Genomic DNA, 22845 nt, shown 5'->3' with positions numbered 1-22845 from the left:
GTTCTGGCTATTGAAGGTCCCCTCCACTTACAACATCATCTTGGGCAGAACATGGCTGCATGCCATGCGATCGGTGGCGTCATCCTACCACCAAGTAATGCGGTTCCCCAACGACACCGGTGTAATTGAAGAAGTCTATGGAGATTAGATCATGTCAAAGCAATGCTTCGTCACGGTGAATGGCAGCCGCGCTGCCAAAGGATACATTTATTCGGTGGAAAAACCTGGAAGTAATGAGCTATTCGCAGATGTCGGCAAAGCGGCAGATTAGAAAGCAGTGGAGGACTTGTTAGAGGTAAAAATAGATGAAAAGAACCCAGATAAGTTCTTTTTGCTCGATTCGTCGTTGTCCAGCACTGAGAGATTAGAGGTCTTGGAATTCCTAACCTCTAACATCGAAGTGTTCGCCTGGACACCCTATGACATGCCAGGCATTGATCCAAACTTCATCTGTCACCAACTCAATGTCCACCCATCCGCCAGACCAGTCATTCAGCGCACTCGCAGATCGGCACTTCACCATGCCGAAATAGTGGCGGAAGAAGTAGGTAACCTGCTGAAGGCAGGAGCAATTAGAGAGGTGCACTACCCGAAATGGATCTCCAACATGGTCGTAGTGCCAAAGAAGAATGGCAAATGGCGTGTCTGCGTCGACTACAAAACGGTCAACAAGGCGTGCCCAAAAGACAGCTTTCCTCTACCACGGATAGATCAACTGGTAGACCTAACGGCGGGGCACAACCGACTTAGCTTTCTGGATGCATATAGAGGCTACCACCAGATCGCCATGCATGAACCAGACCAGGAGGTCACATCCTTTACAACTCCGAGAGGACTATACTGTTACAAGGTCATGCCCTTTGGCTTGAAAAACACAGGGTCAACATTCCAACGAATGGTCACCAAGATGTTTGAACCATTGTTAGGAAGAACGATGGAGGCTTACATCGACGACATGGTGGTCAAAAGTAAGGATGAAAATAATCATCTTAAGGACCTAGGAGAGATGTTTGAAATCCTAAAAAAGCACAAGTTGCACCTCAATGCATCCAAGTGTGCATTCGGAGTAGGATCTGGCAAATTCCTAGGCTTCCTTGTGACCAACCGAGGAATAGAAGCAGACCCCTCTCAGATCAAAGCAATCCAGAACTTGGAGAGACCAAACTCGGTAAAAGAAGTGCAGCATCTCACCGGCATGGCGGCTGCACTCAACCGATTCATCAGCCGATCGTCAGACAGACTACGACCATTCTTTCAAGCTTTAAAAGCCAAGTTCGAATAGGACGAAGAATGCGACCAAGCACTGGAAAGCCTGAAAGAATACATGTCCTCCCCACCATTGCTGGTCACCCCAATACCAGGAGAAGAACTCTTCCTATACCTTGCAGTCTCTCAGCACGCAATTAGCGCAATGTTGGTCCGTGCGGAAGGAATTCAACATCTGCCTATCTATTATGTCAGCAAGACATTGCTGGGAACCGAAACAAGGTATTTGCCACTGGAAAAACTGGCATTAGCCTTAATGATGGCCTCCAGGAAATTGGCACACTACTTGCACGTCCACACCATAGTTGTCCTCACAGCTTTTCCACTAAAAGCTTTGTTTGAGAGGGCGAACTTTTCTGGGCGAATTTTGAAGTGGACAGTAGAGCTAGGACAATTCGACGTCAAGTTCCAACCTAGAACCGCAGTAAAGGCCCAATCTTTGGCAGACTTCGTCGCAGAATTTACTCCAGGAAGTCATCATATCTGCCCAGTCGACCTAACTGACACAACCGAACTAGGGATGGAAGTTGACGCCGGAATAGCGCAACCCCTAGCAGAAGGCACTCAGTCAGACTCCAAGGCAGACCAAACTAAAGACAGCAAGGAAGAAGCAAGCCAAGCTACACCAAGCCAAGACTTACCAACAAATAAAGACTTGGTTCAATCAGATAGCAAAGGGCAGACAGCAAGCATGGACCTTGAAGAAAACCCCAGCAACACTTTTGACCCCACGACATCATCCGACCCCTCCACTTGCTGGAAGTTGTTCGTTGGTGAGATGTGGAAACTCTTTATGGATGGAGCATCCAACCGGCATGGTGCAGGACTTGGCATAGTCCTCATCTCACCAGACGGCCTGGTTGTGAAGAAATCAATCAACCTTGGCTTTCCAGCATCCAACAATGAAGCGGAGTATGAAGCGCTTCTTGCAGGACTCAAATCAGCATACTACATGAAGGCCACCGAATTAATGGTCTACAGCGACTCACAGCTGGTGGTAAACCAAATTTCTGGCGACTATGAAGCAAAGGATGATAGGATGGCCAAGTACCCAGAATTGGTCAGAACAGAGATCAAGAAATTTGAAGTAGTAAGGATAGAACAAATCGGCAGGGAGGAAAACAGCAGAGCAGACGAACTAGCAGGCTTCGCCTCAATGGCAGATACCTTCATACCTCATCCACTACTGATCGACTACCTACCTAGACCAAGCATTGAAGACCCCGAAGCAGAAGAGGTATGTTGCGCAGAACTAGGCCCCTCTTGGATGGATCCCATCATCCTGTTCTTAAAAGACGGCATCTTACCAGAAGAGAAAAAAGAAGCCAACAGAATAAGAGCAAAGTCGCAGTGATTTTGGCTCTCCCCATCCTTGGCATTATACAAAAAGTCATTCTCAGGACCTTACCTAAAGTGTGTTCATCCCAGCAAAGTGGAAGCATTCTTGTTCGAAATACACGAAGGGGTGTGCGGAAACCATCAAGGTGGAAGATCGCTAGCTTACAGGGCCATTTCACAAGGATACTGGTGGCCATACATGCAGGCAGACTCGGAGAAATATGTGAAGAAGTGCGAGAAATGCCAGAAATTCACACACCAAATACATCAACCAGCTAGAGAACTCCTACCATTGACTAGCCCATGGCCTTTCGCAATATGGGGCTTGGATATAGTAGGACCACTTCCAACAGCACCCGGCAACAGAAAGTTCTTTCTCGCAGCAACAGACTACTTCACAAAGTGGGTGGAAGCAGAAGCATTGGAATCAATCAAGGAAAGAAAGGTGAAGAAGTTTGTCTGGCAAAATATCATCACTCGGTTTGGAATACCAAAAGCCCTAATCTCAGACAACGGCACTCAATTCGACGGCAGAATCTTCAGAGGCTTTTGTGAAGAATACAAGATAGAGTTCTACAATTCTACACCAGCATATCCTCAAGCAAATGGCCAAGCAGAAGCATCAAATAAAGTTGTCTTGGATGGACTGAAGAAAAGGTTAGAGAAGGCAAAAGGCAAATGGGCGGAAGAACTTCCTCATGTTTTATGGGCTTACCGCACCACACCTCGACGATCAACAGGAGAAACACCATTCTCCTTAGCCTACGGAATGGAAGCAGTAATCCTACTGGAAGTTGGCCTCCCCACAATTCGAAGCGAAAATTTTGATCCCGACTTAAATGGAGAGGCCATAACATTGGAGCTCGACCTCGCCGAAGAAAGAAGAGAAAGAGCACTAGTCCACATTGCCTCGTATCAACAAGAGTTATCTAGGAAATACAACAAAATGGTGCATCCAAGACAATTCAAGATCGGAGATTGGGTACTGCGTAAAGTAATGGGAAACACCTTGATACCAGGAGATGGCAAGCTAGGGCCTAACTGGGAAGGTCCTTACAAAGTGGTTGGGTTAGCAGGCAAAGGGGCATACCACCTGGAAGACAAGGACAGCAAAGCAATCCCTAGACCATGGAACACCGCTAATCTCAAGTTATTTTATTTTTAGCTTTCCTCTTTCAAACATATGTAATTTCTTTTTCCTCAATAAAACAATTGATTCTTTTCAGCATAAGTTGTTCTCTGTAAAAGTTAGCCTTAGTGAAGTTTAGGTACATTGCAAACATTTTATTCTAAGTTGGCTGGAAAAAACTAACTTAGTGGTTGGCTGGATTAAACCAACTCTTGGTACTCTTCAGCCGAAGTAAGGGTATGGCTGAAGAGTGGTTGGCTGGATTAAACCAACTCTTGGTACTCTTCAGCCGAAGTAAGGGTATGGCTGAAGAGTGGTTGGCTGGATTAAACCAACTCTTGGTACTCTTCAGCCGAAGTAAGGGTATGGCTGAAGAGTGGTTGGCTGGATTAAATCAACTCTTTGTACTCTTCAGCCGAAGTAAGGGTATGGCTGAAGAGTGGTTGGCTGGATTAAACCAACTCTTGGTACTCTTCAGCCGAAGTAAGGGTATGGCTGAAGAGTGGTTGGCTGGATTAAACCAACTCTTGGTACTCTTCAGCCGAAGTAAGGGTATGGCTGAAGAGTGGTTGGCTGGATTAAACCAACTTTTGGTACTCTTCAGCCGAAGTAAGGGTATGACTGGAGTAATTTGCTGGATTAAACCAACTCTTTGTACTCCTCAGCCGAAGCAATTATGTCAGCTAAAGAGTGGTTGGCTAGTAAACGTAGTTAGATTGACCAACTAAAACCAAGATAACAGTTGGAAGTGAAAAGATCATGGAAAAGTCATTACAAGTACAAACATGCACATCAACCGAAGTAAGAGTTCAAAACAAGAAAATTTTCATTCATCAAAAAGCAAATACAAAGGAGGGGCCGCAGCCCGGTTACAAGAACAAAAAAAGTAAAACAACGAAAAGAAAGTACAAAATCAAGCAAAAAGGTCTTCAAGATTGGCGTCAATGTCTACTTGAGCACCGGTTGCAGCAGAAAGATCAGTCTCAGTAGCAACTACGTCAGTCGGCGGGGGCTCAACAGTCAGGTCTTCAGCCGTTGGCACCAACCGAGCTGATTGGTCATTGCCCTGCTCATTAACAACCGAAGTAATAGTTGGTTCGTTTTCTCCGTCTTCATCATCTGAATCCTGCAAAAATTGCTGTTGGACGGAAGCAACATACTCCGCCAGTGAGGCCGGAATGAAATACTGAGGAGCATTATAGACCTCGGTTTCGGGCCCACAGCCGAGCTGCTCCACAGCACTTCTCCAACTGCACTTGAAGAATAAATCCTTTGCCCCCTCGCATTGCGGAATGTAGAGGCCCTCCGCCTCTTTGAAACCTGCGGCGTTGGCATCACCGACCTTCTTCTTCAGATCGGCTATTTCGGCGTCCTTTTTCCCTTCGAGCTTGACTAGCTCCCGAAGGTACTTGTCTTTCATTAAGATCAACACCTTCTGTTTGTCAGCCTCAGCCGAGGTAACTAGTCCGGTTAGACGAGCTACTTCAGCCTCTAGCTCGGCCGTTTTTTGTTGGAACTTCTTCAGCTTGATTGTTTTTTCTTCAACCTCTGCCAAGGCTTGCCTAGTCGTTTTCCTGAGCTCCAATACTTTTTGGTGGGCAATTTGGCTCTTCTGAAGAGACTGAAATGAAAGGAAATAAATCAATGAGGAAACCGAATTGGAAGTTGGGAAAATTTTTTTTTAGAAATTAGGGGCATCATACCAGGATCATGGACTTGGTGGCCGACCGAATGGCCTTTAGCTCGGTCAGATTTTGGTGGTGTTCCATGTCTGCTGGAAGGCACACACTTTTGGCAAGATTGAAGGCTATCAAGTGATCCTTCTCAACGACCACCGAATCGGTATCTTGAATAAGGCGGTTCTGAAATTTCAGCTTCGGTGCCCACCTGGAAGAGCCAGCCCGGTCAGAAGACTCCGGCTGTGGGATTGGTGGAGGGATGGATTCGTCCTCATCCACAAGTTGTTGTTCGGTCGGGGTAGATCGGGCGCGCTTAGAGGGGCGTGATGAAGTAGGCTGTTGAGAAAGAAGGGCTACAACGGCAGGCTGCGTTTGACTTGGTGGCGGTACTTCGGGTCTGTTGGTCTCGGTCAAGAGGGCCCTGACCCTGTTTCTTTTGGCCATTTCTTCTTCAGCAGTTAGTGGGATTAGTCTGATTTCTGGCAAGGTTGGGTCCGGTTCTGGGGCCTCCTCTAGCAGAAAGTCGGTCACTCTCGCTTTTCGGCGACCGCTGTATTTATAGGTTGGCTCGAATTTTAGTAGCTTGGCCCAACTACATTCTGGATACCGTAGTGCGGCGCGCAAAGTCGCTAGATTTGGGTAGCTATATAAAGAATGAAGGTGGGCAGAATCTGCGAAAGAAGAACTGTTAGTCCGGCTGAAAGACTAAGAAACCGAAATACAAAATAACACGCAAGAAAATCGAAGTAAATATACCGGGTTTTCCTTTTTTTCAATTGATCCTTCGGCCAGGAATCTGGGCTTGGTGATCCTTAAAGTTCCCAGACACCCAGAAAAAATCGTCGTCGTTTAAGTCTTTATCCGGTGTATTCTTTATTATTTTCTCACGACGACGGCGTATTCTGAGATAATACACCCAGCCGTTTTCCTTCGAACCAATGGAGTATTGGTGAAAGATTTCGGCCAGACCGAGGTTGAGACCGGCTTGGCGGTTCAGTTCGGCTATACCCATTATTATACGATAGGAGTTGGTGGATAATTGGGTTGGGCATAGTCTGGTTTGCCTAAGAAACTCACAAATTAAGGGTTGGATTGGAAATCGTAGTCCGGTCTCAATTATGGACAAAAGGGTAAAGAGAACAAATCCTTCATTACCCCAAGGAATGACATCTTTTTCAGCTAAAATCAGGTGGACGTCATCGGGTATATTGTAGTCTTTTCTGAATTCGGCTAGGCCGCTCGGAGTATTTACTAGATACCTATACTTCCCCATTTATTGTATAATTTAAGAATAAATTAAAGTTCGGTCCAAAAAATTGTCTCAGTAGCTCGGTTGAGCGTGCAGAGGAGTGCCTGGGCAACCTAAGTCTGCAAAGTAGAAAACAAAGGGGTTAAGCACAGATCATTGGATCGTGCTACAAAATAAAAGTAAAAAATAGGAGCCCTACTTCGGCTATGTGGATGCTATAGGTCTTATCTCGATTTCTGCAAGGTGATTGGTAGCTCGGTTTGAGGAAACGGTTCTGTTTGACCGGTTGATCGTCTAGGGGCAGCTTTCTGAGTTCCATCTAAAAAACTAAGAAAGCTGGTTTAGCCCCAAAGGCCTAGATCGGTTAGAGTTCAGGTATCTCAGTATGATTAAGTGCAAACTTAGTTCGGTTGGTTACCTCGGCTAAGGTCCATCAAGAAATGGTTTGACTTATTCAAAGCTACTGGTGCAAATATGAAGTGTTAGTCCGGTTATAAGCTGACTATACTTTTACCTAGCTTAAACAGTATCCTAGTTCGGTTGCATCGTGATTTTGGATCAAAAAACTAGTCTTCTACAGGATATTACATATATGCATGTGTTCTATTGTTATGTTTTTCCAGAAAAATATAGTGCAAAGCGAAACGGAAAAACGTGTTTGCAAAAAACACAGAAAACAAAACACATAGAACAAATACGAAAACAAACAGAGCAAGAAAGATGGATTTACTAACCAAGTTGAAGTAGAGGACTTAGAAATGGATGCAACAGCAGTAAAAGACAAACGCAAAGCAAGCTTCACAGTTGCAAAAGTTGGGAAGCAATGGAGGCTCAGAGAGAAATAAGTTGTAAAGTGTACCAAAATGAAGAGGCTCGTTTTAGGTAAAGGGAAAAGGGCGAGACTGTTCAAATTTCACAAAATACGAAGACGGCGTGACAGCCGTACTCAGTCAATCAGTGCGTGCCACGTGTCCTGGGAAGGAGGAACGATTCAGTTGCTGTGATTGAAGAGACATTTTGACCGGACAAGCAGAGCCTAGTGTAAAATTAGCTCGGCTGAAAGGCTTAAGAGTTTTAGCTCGGCGGGAAGGGCTAAAGGGTTTTTTAGCTCGGCTGGAAAGGCTTAAAAACTTCAGCTTGGCTGATAGACAGATAATCCCTATCATGCTGTGCAGATGGAATTAAAGGGCAATTGAGAGGGTAATTTTTGTAAAAATTGGGCCGAGCTGGGAGAGGGTCATTATGGCCCACAATACGAAGGACTGAGTAAAAAAGGCCGCAAAGTTACTCCGGGCCAAGAGAGGTACAAAATTACTCCGGCCCGAGAGAAATGTAAAGTTACTCCGGCCGGGAAGCGACTTGGAGTTAGGCCGGTCGATGAGTTAGTCCGGTCATGGCGTATTGTGATTAGAACGGTCAGAACCTTACTACTCGGTAGCTCGGTCTAAACACACCATGGTTTGTACATGAGAACACCGAGATAAAGAGGAGTACAAGTAAGAACCGAACTAATTATAGTTCGGCCTACTCTGAGGCTCAGCATAGCCATGATTACTTCGGTCATGTTGGAATTCGGCCATGGTAAAAACCATCTCACTTGGTTTAAGCAGTGAGGGGGGTGTTAAAGGATAAGCATTATCTCTCAGGAGTATGAATCCTAGGAGGACTCTGCATGAAGGAGTAGAAGTCCTACTAGGATTGTGCCACACGAAACCTATAAAAGCTCACAAACATCACCTTTGGAGAGGTAACACACAACTTTGTTTTTTGAATACACAGAGCTTTTGTCTATTTTGTTAAGCTTACTGACTTAGGCATCGAAGAGGTTTCCGACACACACCCGCCGGCTAGCTCACGTTTGTGTTTTCAGGTGATAAAGTGACGACGTACGGAGGAGAGTAGACTTGGTCAACAGGATTATACGAGAAGGTTTATTTCTTTCCCGTACATCACTAATAGAGTATAAACTTAAATATTAAAACAATATGAGAGTTATTATGAAAGTATTACTTTGCAAGCAATAAAGGAATATAGAGTGTATAACAAGTAAGGTGACAACAATATAAAAACTTTGGTTTAGTTTTTTTTTACTCAAAATGTGTACATTGAGAATTTTTTATTTTTAAAGGATGTATACAGAGTATTTTCATATAACATTATGGAGGTTAGTAGATGTCCATTATGGTCATTTTAGTTTAGGGTATAATTATCATTAAAATAATATTTCATTAAGTGTGTGCACTGAGGTAACTAGGTGTGTGGAAATAGAATTACTCTAAATCACCCCATAGAAAAGTGATATACGGGAGTATTCTATAATTTTTTTCTCTTTTGGCCCGCAATAAAAGGGCAATTTGGGAAGGTAGCTAAAAGTTAGTTTTTAATCAATTTTGAGTCACATCATTTCTTATATATTTTACACGGATAAAAAAAAAATCACTTTTTAACCAACTTCCCAAAGGTAGTACTAGAGGCTCCAAAAATTCTACCAAAATTTTTTAAAAAAAAAACAAAAAAATTAATTTTTAACTACCTTCCCAAAGAAATACTAAATGCTCCAAAAATTCTACCAAAATTTTTATATGTATATATTTTAGATTTTTGTATATTTATGTTTTGGATTTGAAATTTTATATATTATATATATATATATATGTGTGTGTGTGTGTATGAAGCAATTTTATATGTTCTTTCAATTCTGTTTGATGAATTATGAAATAACTTATTTTGTATTTTATATTTTTTTTCTTCTCATTCTACACGTTTTGTATGTTTGTATAGAAAAATTTATTATTATTACAAATTTATATTAGTAAAATATCAACGATTAATATATATATATATATATATTTTAAATTAATTAAGTTAATTTAAATGATTAACTAAAATAAAGAACATGATTAAAAAATATAATAATTAAATAAAATAAAAAATATATATTTTTATACTTCAACTACTGAAAAGTAAAAAATGTAATTGGAGTTGCTCTAAGTCACCCAAAATCTGCCAACATTTTTGTTTCCGAAATCTCTCCAAAGACGTGTTGGCACGGAACGTCTCACAATCCAGGTGGATGCAGTGACTTCTGACTGGTCAACGTGGTTACTGTGGAAGGAGCCACCAGCACCATCAACAGCAACAAAAACAAACAGCAAAGCAAGCGGGAAGCAAAAAATGCTTCGAATACGGAGAAAAAACGAACCAGTGGTCCACAACCCCCTTCAACAACCCTACACTACACTACAATCTCTGTAGAACTCGCTTGTTTCCCTCGCCGCCATGGATGACGTTAGGGCTACAACCGCTTGGGTCGCCTCTCGCTCTTCTCACGTCTCAGTCGACTCCTCAGGTCCCCTCTCTCTCCGTCTATCTCAGATTATACACTCATTTCATGTAAAATTAATAAAGAATTGGATTGGAGCGATGCTGTCAGTATATAGATGAGCTCTTCTCTCTCTCTCTCCCTCTCTCTCTCTCTCTCGTCAATGATGATGTTGTGTGTGCAGGAATTGAGAGAGTTGTGGACACCATCAAAGACTCAATCCCAAAAGTCGACTGGGATTTTGAAGGGATTCACTATTTTGATAATGGCCCTCTCACTGTTCAGTACTTGTTTGTCTTGGATGCTTTGAATTTTTGTTTTTGGCCTGGTATGTATGCTCATTCACTCTCTCTCTCTCTCTTTTAAATTTTTTTTTTTCTTTTGTGTGTGTGTGTGTGGGGGGGGGGGGGGGGGTGGGGCGGCTGTAGTTTGTGTGGTGACTACTATTTGGGGCCATTCCTGCCGTACTTTTGTTTATTTATTTTGATTGGAGCTTTTACTATTTTTGTTGGCCACTACAAGAATTGCATTTGTCGATCTATTTCCCTAACCTTTGATTGGGTGATTTAAAAAGAAAAGAAAAGAAAAGAAATGCATTTCAATTTTTTCATATCACCTATTTGGATTAGTGAGGAGGACAGAAATGGGTGAAATAAGAAAGAAATGGAGAGAAATCATTTTTTTAATATATTCTAATTTTGAGATTGTGAGAGAAAAAAAAAAATCACTATTTTAATATTTTTTCATAATACCAAAATTGCCTCTTTAGATATAGAAAAAAATATAAATAATGACCTGATAAAAGATTATTTTGGTAACATAATATGAAACTGTCTACACTATCCTTTCTCTTCGTATACTTTCTCTCCTGAGTAATCATTTATTTTATTTTATCCTCTTGTGGGTTCCAAACGGAGTATAAGTTCAAGAAAAGAAAAAGAATATATTTTCCCTTGGTTTGATATCAATAATGATGGTATACTCAAACACCCTTGTTCTCGACCAAGATATGGTGCAATCTTATGCGTGAGAATCCTATTTATGTTATGCTTATTAATATGATTAGAAGACGTAGTGTTTCAATTCCTGGTTCATGATTTGGAGAGGGATTTGAAAAGAGAAAAGGAAAATGTATGTGAAATGTAATTAAATTTCACTCATATTTTACCTATCTTTTCCTTTTCTCTTTTCAAATTCTTCTTCAAATTCATGAACTAAACATAGCCTTAGGAACCTATGATGAGAACACATACACAAAAGCACTACAAAACTTGGTTGGAACATTGCCACTTTATTAGCACTGCAATACTTCTATAAAGAACATTTGAGCACAATAGTCCATCGATGCTTTGGTTAAAAGACACCTTACTTATTTGTTGGCACTTCATGCCTCTCCAGTCTCCACCTCCATTACAAATAATCATTGTAAAACTTGGTGGTTTATATTTGTTAGAATTTACCAATTTGCTCCTCCACCTACCATCTCCACTAGCACCCACTTCACCTACCACCTCCACTACACTACACTACACCTACCATCTCCACTAGCACCCACTTCACCTACCACCTCCACTACACTACACCTACTACCACCTTCTCTTCTATATATAGGAGTTGTAATACATAACACAATATTAGAAATCAATCTTGTAATATACAGAAATATCAATCAATAATACATACATTTTTGCATGGTATCAGAGCCATAAGATTTAGGCCTGTATTTTGTTTTCTCACCGGCGGGCAGCCGGCCGGCAACCTTGCCTTCGCTGCCCGCTGGAATTTTAGAAACAGAGGGTGAAACCAAGCCATGCTCTGTCTCTGTTTTCCCTCAACAACAACAACAACAACAGGGAAACCCAACCTCTCTCTTCTTCTTCTCAGATCAGACCTCCATCAACTCGCTAGATGTGGAGGGTCCGGTCAATGAATGGTGGGATCGTGAGATCAAGACCACGAGTCATATCAGACCATGTGTTGACAAAGTGGAGACCAGAAGCTCCGTCTGCCACGTGGTGTTGCATACCTACACCAAGTGATACACCCCCGCATTTGAAGTATGTCACCTGCTAGACGAGCAGAGGATACGACGAAATCCCTCCGGAATAATCGACGGTCGGAATGAGCTGCCGGAGCTCCAGAGTCGGTGCGAAGTCTCCGAAATCATCAACACACGCCTCCGTAACCGCCTCCACGAACAGAACTCCCTCGGCGTTGCAATCGATTTCGATTCGACCGTCCTCATCTCTACCGAGCCGCCCCGCCATGGGGTAGAACGGCACGAGCGCTCTGCTCAGCCCTAGCTTCATCGTCTGACTCTTGGAGAAGCAAATAAAGAGAGAGAGAGGGGGAACACACCGAATGGCTCTGAACTCTACTCTCCTCTTTCCACTTTCACACCCACTACCTTTTTTTACAAGATTGATTTCTAATATTGTGTTATGTATTACAACTCCTATATATAGAAGAGAAGGTGGTAGTAGGTGTAGTGTAGTGGAGGTGGTAGGTGAAGTGGGTGCTAGTGGAGATGGTAGGTGTAGTGTAGTGTAGTGGAGGTGGTAGGTGAAGTGGGTGCTAGTGGAGATGGTAGGTGGAGGAGCAAATTGGTAAATTCTAACAGCCCCCCGCAAACTCAAGGAGGATAGAAACTAACCAACTTGAGTTTGAAAAGAGGAACAAAACAAGAAAATACATAAAAATAAAAATAAAGATAGGAGACACTGTATGGTCGTGTCAGACCGTTGGTGAAGACACTGAAAGGTGGTGCCATAACGTGGTAGAGGACACTGGATGGTGGTGTCATAACGTTGTAGAGGACACTGTATGGTGGTGTCATAACCATGTAGAGGACACTGGATGGTGGTGTCTGACCGATGTAGAAGACAGTTTATGGGGTCATGGCGGACCGTTGTAGAAGACAGTTTATGGGGTCATGTCGGACCGTTGTAGAAGACAGTTTATGGGGTCATGTCGGACCGTTAGAGAAACTAACCGGAATCAATGTCGGGACAGTTTACAGAGTCTTGTCGGACCCTTGTAGAAACTAACCGGAATCTATGTCGGGACAGTTTACAGAGTCTTGTCGGACCCATGAAAAAGCTAACCGGTATCAAATGTCGGGACAGTTTATAGAGTCTTGTCGGACCCTTGTAAAAGTGGCACCCTCAAAAGGTGTGCCCAATTTTGTCAAAAAGCGTGCCATCAAAAGGCGTGCCCAATTCATCAAAAAGGCGTGCCATCAAAAGGCGTGCCATCAAAAGGCGTGTCCACTTTGTCAAAAAATGTGCCATGAAAAGGCGTGCCAGTTTGTCGGGCGGCAAGAGGCGCGCGATACGCGTGGCTGCCTCGGCTATTTATCCAAGACGAAGGCTGAGGCTGAGGCATACCATTCTGAAACCTCTGAAACCAACCCTTCGCTGAAAAAAACTCTGCCTCTGCGGAGAGAGAAACTGTGGAACACTTTGTTGCCATTCTGTCACCAACCCTTCCGAAACACTTAGCAACCCAAAAAACATGGCCTCTTCTTCCCGTCCAGCTACCCAGAACCTGCTCACGCTCTTTCCAGAACTGAACGAGCCCACAAGAGAAATAACTGGTGCGGTGGCCAGTGAACCTCAACCAAACACCTCTGGTTTTGCTCCATTGAACTTTCCGATGCGGTCGGTGGAGCAAAAAATGGCGGTGCAAACTGATATTGAGGCTAATCAGTATACTCTGAAGTCATGCGTGGAAACCATGACAACGGTCACAAATTTGTCGAACCGGCTGCAGAGTAGGACAAATGAGGTGCAGCATTTAAACTCCCAGCTGGCTCTGCTCCAACGCATGTATAAGGATGCGCGAGCAGAGATAAGTGTGCTGAAGGCGGAAAATAAGGAGCTGAAGCGGAAGGCCACCGTGATGTTCCGATTTGGAGGTCCTCCATATGCTGCAGTGGAGGAGTATGGGGGAGTGAACGTGCTCGGTGGACAAGGAAACACGGAGACCGGACTGGCACGGGACACCCAAGATAAAAGTAAGAAGAAGAGACCTGCAGTAGAATAGAGAAGGGAAAAGAAAAATCTCACTGTGGGTGTGGTTGTGTTGTTTGTATTTTTTTTATTTTTTTTTTTTTTTTTTTTGTTTTTTATTTTTTTTTTTTTTTTGTGTGTAAAATGGTGATCGGGGTGAGGCCCGATATGAATAAAATGAGTTTGCAGTTCGTCTTCTTCCTCCGTGTTTGTTTTTTTGTTTTTTTTTTTTTTTTTTTTTTTTTTTTTTTTTTTTTTTTTTAAAACAAACATCATCATCGCATTGTTGCAGAACACAGCCGCTTTATATGAAAGAGAAAATATAGGGGATGTGTAGATGAAAATAAAAAGAAAGGAAAGATAGGATAATAATAAAAAATATATATATAGATATTAAAATAAAAGTAAAGTGGAAAGGAACGTGGGTGTGGTGTGTGTGTGTTGGCAATATATTAAAAGAAAATAAAAGAAATCTAGTGGGTTGAATAAAAAAAGGTAGTGGGTGTGAAAGTGGAAAGAGGAGAGTAGAGTTCAGAGCCATTCGGTGTGTTAGAATTTACCAATTTGCTCCTCCACCTACCATCTCCACTAGCACCCACTTCACCTACCACCTCCACTACACTACACTACACCTACCATCTCCACTAGCACCCACTTCACCTACCACCTCCACTACACTACACCTACTACCACCTTCTCTTCTATATATAGGAGTTGTAATACATAACACAATATTAGAAATCAATCTTGTAATATACAGAAATATCAATCAATAATACATACATTTTTGCAATATTCAAAGGTTGGGAGTTTTGCAAAAAAGTTCAAAATTCTGTTGGAAATGTGAAGAAAATAATTCTGTCAGGATATGTCTGAATTCTTTAGGATATCATAGCTGTAAATATTTAGATTTAATAGAAAAGTTTATATTTAGAATCAGAATTAGTAGCTAATTAGTCCTCAGAATCAGTAGCTAATTAGTAGCTAATCAGTCCCTAATTTTATATCTTGTATCTCCTATAAATAGAGGTGCTGTATACATTGTTTAATATGTGAGAATAAGAAATATTATTCTATCTAGCTTTCATTCTTCATCTGTGTAGATGTCTCCAAAACCACAATGTGTTGTGTACGTGTGGACAATGATGTGTACTTTACACATTAGCTGAAAGACTGTGTCTATGCGTGTCTACGTTTATGGGACACATGTCTAGGTGACATCTTTGGAGGGCTTAGTAGCATTAGACTAACACGCCTAAGTTAACTGCGTGCTTGGGTCCTCAAAAGCTCAAAGGTAAATGGCTTCATATGTCGCAGTTGTTTCATTGCACTATGGTTGTTGCACCGTGCCATAGTTATGTACCTAAGTCAAGAGGCAGGTTTTAGGTATGATGAAGTTTTTAAGCAAGGTACAGCGGGACTCTGGAATCTTGTGGGTTGGTGGCTAGAGATAGAGGTGTTGCTTGGTGGGATGCATGGTGGTTTGTTACTCTTTCAGGCCAGCCTTACAGAGAAAGAGTCTGCCACTGGGCTTACATATGGGATCTTGGGGATCAAGAAGAATCCAAATAAAATGATATATTCCAACACATCCCTTACATACAAAATTCTGGAATTTCAGAAAGTTTGTTACAGGGCACATGACTTACCTCCTATAGATAGAAGGTGGTGCCCTCTTTTCAGGAGGATTTTTGATACAGTACTCTTTGAGAGGTCATCCTTGAGCTCTAGATTTGAGCTTTATACTTTTGGTGCTCTACTGCCTCTCTCTCTCTTTGTTGTGTTGCTCTATCTCTCACCTAGACATCCTGTTTGTCCCTGGTGCCTGTGTTGTGTATTTCTATCAGGAAACTACTGCTCCTAAGTCCAAAGAGGATGGCCTTACCTCATTGCATATTATGAGATGGTTATCTTGAATATTGATAAGAAATTAAGTTATTACCCAAGTTCTTTCGTTGGACACAAATATTGAAATCTCATAAGATGATTATCTTTGTTGTGTTGCTCTATCTCTCACCTAGACATCCTGTTTGTCCCTGGTGCCTGTGTTGTGTATTTCTATCAGGAAACTACTGCTCCTAAGTCCAAAGAGGATGGCCTTACCTCATTGCATATTATGAGATGGCTATCTTGAATATTGATAAGAAACTAAGTTATTACCCAAGTTCTTTCGTTGGACACAAATATCTAAATCTCTAGATTTGAGCTTTATACTTTTGGTGCTCTACTGCCTCTCTCTCTTTGTTGTGTTGCTCTATCTCTCACCTAGACATCCTGTTTGTCCCTGGTGCCTGTGTTGTGTATTTCTATTAGGAAACTACTGCTCCTAAGTCCAAAGATGATGGCCTTACCTCATTGCATATTATGAGATGGTTATCTTGAATATTGATAAGAAATTAAAGTTATTACACAAGTTCTTTCGTTGGAAACAAATATTGAAATCTCATAAGATGTGTACATTTGTATAAACTTAGTGGATGCAACTTTGTCTATTCATATTTGAACATATTGCCACCTCTTGGTTGCTTTCTATATTTGTATTATCTATCAAAATCTCTAATTGCAACTTTGCCAAACTTTGGCATTCATGCTTGAGTTGACTGCAGTGCAGTTTCAAGATACTAGAAAAATTGTAATCTAGATATAGAATTTGTGTTTGATGTTGACAGTTGTGCTAATTTTTTCTCACTATTTTTTCTTAATTTCTTAATTTTTTTTAAAAAAATTTATTGTCTATTGACAACAGATAAGGATTTAAGTTATGATCATTTGGCTTCGGGACTAAAGGCAGCTCTTCAAAATGACAAATCTGTGTTTGATGCTGATCGTCTGCAAAAGTACACTGGTATTTTGGCTTCTTCGACCTTTTAGGCCTTGTTTGGGAAGTTGGCTATTTTAGTGGGCTATTTTAGTTTTTGACTATTTTAGTAGGCTAAAATTTGTGTTTGGGAAGATGATTTGATTTTTTTGTAGTTGGATGTGATGCTTGTGAGAGAAAAAATGAAATGATTATAGGTTTGATGTGACACTTGTCTTATTAGCTATTTTAGCCTAAAAAGCCAAATTGTAGCCCTTGCTAAACAAGGCCTTAATGTTCATTTCAACATGTAATTTATCCAAAAAAAATATTAAATAAAAAATGTTCATTTAAACATGTACTTGCCTGTACATCCAATATGAAGAGCTCTCTTTCTCTCCAACTTTCCTAGAGTAACATAGTACATTGGATATTAACTGCATAGTAGCTTCATATGAAGATGGACTCGCATTAGTTTTTTATGTATGCAAATTTGGCCTGTCTTGATTGCAACTTGCTATTATTTTTTAGTAGAAAGCTGAATTTTGGTTCACTTTAAATGAATCTAGCTTCTTTGTACGGGCATATTTTCCTGCTCGACCTGTGTCATGTTTATAACCAGGAATCTGGTTGCTGTCATTAAAGAAATTCTCTCTCTCTCTCTCTCTCTCTGTGGCAATGATTGTTGTGATTTTTGTTATCAGGTCCTGAATTACGCAAATTGTTGAAATGGCCAAGGCCACTTCCTCTAGAGGATGAACGAGTTCGCTTATTGCATGAGGTATCATTTTACAGATTTTGATACCCATCTTGTGTATTTATTCTGTCTTCACAGGTTTTATGTCAATCTTGTTGTCAGTTTGTTTGGTTATCTGAACAAATTATTTGTTTGCGTAATTTAATGTAAATGAATCAGGTTGGGCTTGAACTGGAGAGAAACTTTGAGGGGAAAGCATCCAATCTTGTGGACTCGTGTGGGAAATCAGCAGTAAAGCTTGTAACTCTTGTTACTCGTCACTTTCCCGGTATCTTTAGCTGTTGCGTATTTCATTTAAATTTATATTAATTAACATGAAACTTATTTGATTTGGTTATATGCTTTATGGCAAAAAATGTTGTGGAATACTTTTATGAACTGTAAATATTATACAAATATTATAGGTTTCCGCGACCATTCAGTTTACAAGGGCCACCAGGTATTCTTGTATAAAAGAGCTCAGATATTTGCGGCAGATTTATTGGGTGCATTCAAGGGAAAAGGATATGGAGAGTTCAATGACAAAGGGGCAATTACCATATTTGCTGACTATATAGTTCCAGCGGTGCTTCGGCAACTTGGTGTGCTGAGATATAGTTCAGCCCTAGCTGGCACTATTGAGGCTGAAGGAGAAATTGATTCAGGCAGTGAGGAGGAAGTGGAACTGCGAGCATGCTCAGTATATGCTGTAGAGAAAATGAGGGAGTTGATGTGGAAAAAATTTGGAAAGCAGGTCTGTTCTCCATCTTTTGTATCGTATCTTTTCCCTTAATCTGGGGCAATTTCCACTTTTGACTCTGTTGCCAGCATGTTAGACTTCTTTGTGGTTCTGTTGTTATGGTTCTTGTTTGCTGTAAATTTAAAACGATGGTTAATTTCACTTTTATCCCCTAGACTATTGCCTTTTTTTCTATTTCATCCACAAACTATCATTTTCATCTATTTAGTCTCTATAGTTTTGGATTTCAGTTCATATGATCCAATTGGGTACACTTGTCAAACAGATTGGTTGTAGGGTGAAGTTTGTTGAGCGTTTAGTTGTATGATTTAAGTTGTTTAAATTTTGAAATGACCTTTTTGCCCCATCAAATTAGGTTTCGACAATTTTTGGTTTGTAAAATCGTCTCCAATTGGACCACATGAATTAAAAACTGAAACTTTAGGGGCGAAATATATGAAATTGATAGTTTGGGGATGCAAAAAAAAAAGGATTGTGATAGTTTAAGAGGTAAAAAGAGTGCTTTAAAAAGTGACAGAATGATAGAACTGAGGAAAACTTAAAGAGTTATAGATTGGCTAATAAGGAGGTCAAGAAAGTAGTGAGAGAAGCTAAGTTGAAAGTTTATGATGACCTATACACTAGACTAGATAGTAAGAAGGGAGAGAAGAGGGTATACAAACTTGCTAATATAAGAGAGAGGAAAATAAGAGATTTTAATCAAGTTAAGTGCATCAAAAGTGAGTATTTTAAGGTATTGGTGAAGGATGAGGAGATTAAAGAGAGGTGGAAGGACTATTTTGAGAAAATGTTAAATGAGGAACATGGAGGTACGTTAATAGGGGAGGCAATAGTTAGTAATAAAGAAAATCAAGACTATAGGTTTTATTGCAGGATTAGGAACTTTGAAGTAGAGATTGCACTTAAGAAGATGAAATCGAATAGGGCTTTAGGACTCACTGATATCCCTATTGAAACTTGGAAGTGTTTCGGTAAGAAGGGGTTTGCTTGGTTGACTAGGTTATTTAGCAAGATTTTGTTGACTAGGATCATACCAGATGAGTGGAGGAAGAGTATTTTAGTGTCAATCTATAAGAATAAAGGAGATATCCAAAATTGTAACAACTATAGAAGAATCAAGCTATGTGTCATATAATAAAAGTGTGGAAGAAGGTGATGGAATGTCAATTGCGAGATATAACAGAGGTGTTAGAGAATCAATTTGGATTTATACCTGGCAGGTCAACAATGAAAGCGATCTATCTTTTGAGGAGAATAATAGAAAAGTATAGAGAATAGAAAAGAGACATTCATATGGTATTTATCGATTTTAAGAAAGCATATGATAGAGTGCCTCGAGATATAATTTGGTGGGTGTTAAAGAAGAAAGGCGTGATAAAAGGTTACATTGATAAGAACATGTATGAAGGGGTGGTAACCACTATTAGATTGTCTGCTAGAGAGGAAAGTGAATTTCCAATTACTGTAGGATTACACCAAGGATTTAGCTTAAGTCCTTATCTTTTTGCTTTAGTTATGGATGAGTTGATGAGAAATATTCAGGATGATGTGCCATGGTATATGTTTTTTGCAAATGATATCGTATTAGTGGATGAGACTAGAGAATGATTTAACACAAAGTTGGAGATTTGGAGAGAAACACTTGAATCTAAAGGATTTCGGATAAGCAGAACTAAGATAGAATACATGGAATGTAAATTTAGTAGCAGTAATAATGAAAGTAGAGGAGAAGTGAAGATTGAGAACCAAGAATTACGTAAGAGTGAACATTTTCGTTATTTAATGTCGATTATCACAATGGCGGGAGAGATTTATGTGGATGTGGTCTATAGAATTAAGGCGGGGTGACTTAAGTGGAGAAGTGCGTATTGGATACTGTGCGATAAACGAGTATTCACTAGACTAAAAGGAAAGTGCTATAGAACGGCTATTAGACCATCGATGTTGTATGGGACGGAGTATTAGGCAATCAAAAAACAACATGTAGATAAGATGAGTGTTGCTGAGATGAAGATGCTAAGGTGGATGTGCGGCAAGATTAGAAAATACAGAATTATGAATGAGTATATTCGGGAATGGATAGGAGTAGCATCGATAAAAGATAAGTTAAGAGAGAATAGATTAAGATGATTTGGTCATATTCAACGAAGATCAAGAGAGCTAGTTGTAAAGAGATGCGATACAGTGATGGTAGGTGGAAGTGTTAAGGGACTGGGTAGATCTAGATTGACGTTGGCTAGCGTAATAAATAGAGATATGAATCTACTTAGGCTTGGTTTGGGAACATATTATTTTAGTAATTTTTTACGAAAAGATGTGCAAAAAAGTAGAGAGAGTGAACTTATAGTGACTTTTTGACTTTTTAACTAAAATTTCAAGTTGCCAAACGAGGCATTAATTTGACTAACGAAATGGCCTTTGATAAGGCGGCGTGGAGAAGAAAGATTCATGTAGCCGACCTCATTTGATGGGAATTAAGGTTAGGCTTGGCTTGGTTTGGTTTAGTTTAGGGGACAAAGGTGAAATTAACTTAAAAATGATTTCCCCACCCCCCCCCCCCCCCCCCCAAACTTTAAATAGGAAGAAATCCTTTTGCTCTGAGTTTGTATTAGCATAGTTTGACTGAATCTCATATGAAAACTCTTAGAGAGAGAGAGAGAGAGAGAGATAATATTTGACTGACTTCATCTAATATACTTGATGGATTTGCTGATCTTTGTTTGACAACCAAAGGTCTGAAAGAACAAGTCTGATGCCCAAATGGTCTCTTTAAGCCTAATTGTGGTTCTGGTTTTCAATATCTTTTGGAAATTGCTAAATTCAGAGCATTATGGCTGGACCACAAGGCCTCACTCTCACGTGTGTGGGGGGTCTCAGTGTGAGAGAGGCTGCCACGGGTTCAGCCATTAAGACTTAAGATATGCAATTTTCTCTCTTTTTTCTTTTTTGTCTTTTGATTTAAATTTGAAATTTGAAAATCTTACCCGCACCTATAAATGATGCATGGATGGAATATACAGTAAGATATAGTATTAATTCTTTTTGTTGTGTCATTTTTTTTTGGAACATGTTAATCGGCCAAGCTGCATTTAGAAAATCTTCCTGAAGAAACCTATTATGTCTAAGAGTTGAAAGCTTAGCCGTTGAGGGAATTGGCAACCAAAGTGTGCTGGTCTTCAAGTTTTCTTGTCCCCAATTGCTTGCAATCCAACCCAAATAAAGTTCAATGAAATTTAGTTATATTGACTCCTGGAAAAAAAAAAAAAAAAAAAAAAAAAAAGAAGAAAAGAAAAGGAAAGAAAAAGAAGTCTTTCTGTTGTTTTTAACAATTTCAGTAGGGAATTTTAAATTGTGATCACTTGTAAGTCCAAAAATATGTTGGATTATAGTTATTAATTATTAATACACACTCACAGAGGAATTAGTCCCGTACATGTGCCAAGAATTAGAAATCACTCTTAGAAATTGATGAGCTATGTGAGGCTTCTTGCTTTGATGATCTTGTTGTGCTGCAGCTTGAATAAATCAAAACTCTTCAATGACAGATTTGGATGAAGCTCCTTTGGCATTCTTGCAAATGAAAACTCATTTTACATTTCTTAATTTTTTCTTTGTAAGGGAACAACATATACTAATATAATTTATTTCCCAAATTTACTTCATTTCAATCTTCTCAGTTTGGCTGGCATCGTTTTTGCTCATTAATGATTTTCCAATTACGCATGCTCTTTTGTCTCTCTTGTTTTGTTATCTATTTTTCAAGATGAATTTCTCTTATATCCTATTTTCATTTCTCTATTTCCTTGTGCTTTTTGTCCAGGTGTTGAGTGTGGATTTAGATCTTTGGTTATGGTCTATTGGCGTCCAGTGCCCGTCTCTCCAACATCATCGGACTCTCTCTATATACTATTGAGTGAGGATTCTATGCTTTTGTAGCCTTCTAGCATACTATATACTAGATAAATTTGACCATTGGATTCATTTTGTTGAACTTTGATCTTTCATGCAATTTATGCTCCTCTAGAATTGAACTCGGTCTAGATTAATATCACAAAAATGGGATAGAAAATCATTAGACAGAAATTTCGGGATAGAGAATCCGATGAAGAAGTCACGTGGCTGTCATTATCGGGATTTGAAGATTTGAAGTTTGACAGCCATAATTTTAGCAACTATTCATTCTTTTTAGTGGATGGACCACCACCTATAGCTGCTGATTTTGATCTCTTGATGACACAGCTCTTGTTTTTCGTTGATGTTAAAATTATAATGAAAGTGATTGGCACTTGGGAGGGGTACTAGATTGCGTGTTAGAATCTGATTGGTGCCCAATTTGCTTCAGCTATTCCATTTTGGTGAAAAAGTTAGCCAATATACTCTACTTGCTTACTAGAGAAGAGAATAGTATTAATTACCAAATGCTTATACATAGGTGCTTTAAAACTTTATCCTAAATTTTTGTGTGATGTGATTTGATTAAAGATTTGTAAAATCTATATGTAGATGTCCAGATAATTTGAACGTAGGAATAGAAAGTGCCTGCCCATCCAATCATGCTG

At 40.2% G+C, this 22845-nt stretch overlaps 1 protein-coding gene and 1 long non-coding RNA gene across 2 annotated transcripts; both read left to right on the top strand.

Annotated features, from left to right (window-relative positions):
• The first annotated feature begins 9652 nt into the window (after nucleotides 1-9652).
• Nucleotides 9653-22587, top strand: LOC114277441 (uncharacterized). The gene is made up of 7 exons (XM_028219338.2): nucleotides 9653-10010; nucleotides 10168-10311; nucleotides 16740-16838; nucleotides 17495-17571; nucleotides 17707-17815; nucleotides 17952-18280; nucleotides 22107-22587. The coding sequence occupies exons 1-7, from the start codon at nucleotides 9941-9943 to the stop codon at nucleotides 22197-22199; spliced, it is 921 nt and encodes a 306-aa protein (XP_028075139.2). The 5' UTR covers nucleotides 9653-9940; the 3' UTR covers nucleotides 22200-22587.
• Nucleotides 12415-13116, top strand: LOC145823203 (uncharacterized). Its single transcript, XR_014365462.1, has 2 exons — nucleotides 12415-12517; nucleotides 12574-13116. It is a non-coding gene; the product is annotated as an uncharacterized LOC145823203 (long non-coding RNA).
• Nucleotides 22588-22845: the final 258 nt, after the last annotated feature.

This window comes from Camellia sinensis, chromosome 4 (genome assembly GCF_055761805.1).
Source record: "Camellia sinensis isolate YWXY chromosome 4, ASM5576180v1, whole genome shotgun sequence".
Lineage (NCBI taxonomy): Eukaryota > Viridiplantae > Streptophyta > Magnoliopsida > Ericales > Theaceae > Camellia > Camellia sinensis.
The sequence above is the reverse complement of the archived record's forward strand: the minus strand, read 5'-3'. Positions and strand labels throughout refer to the sequence as shown.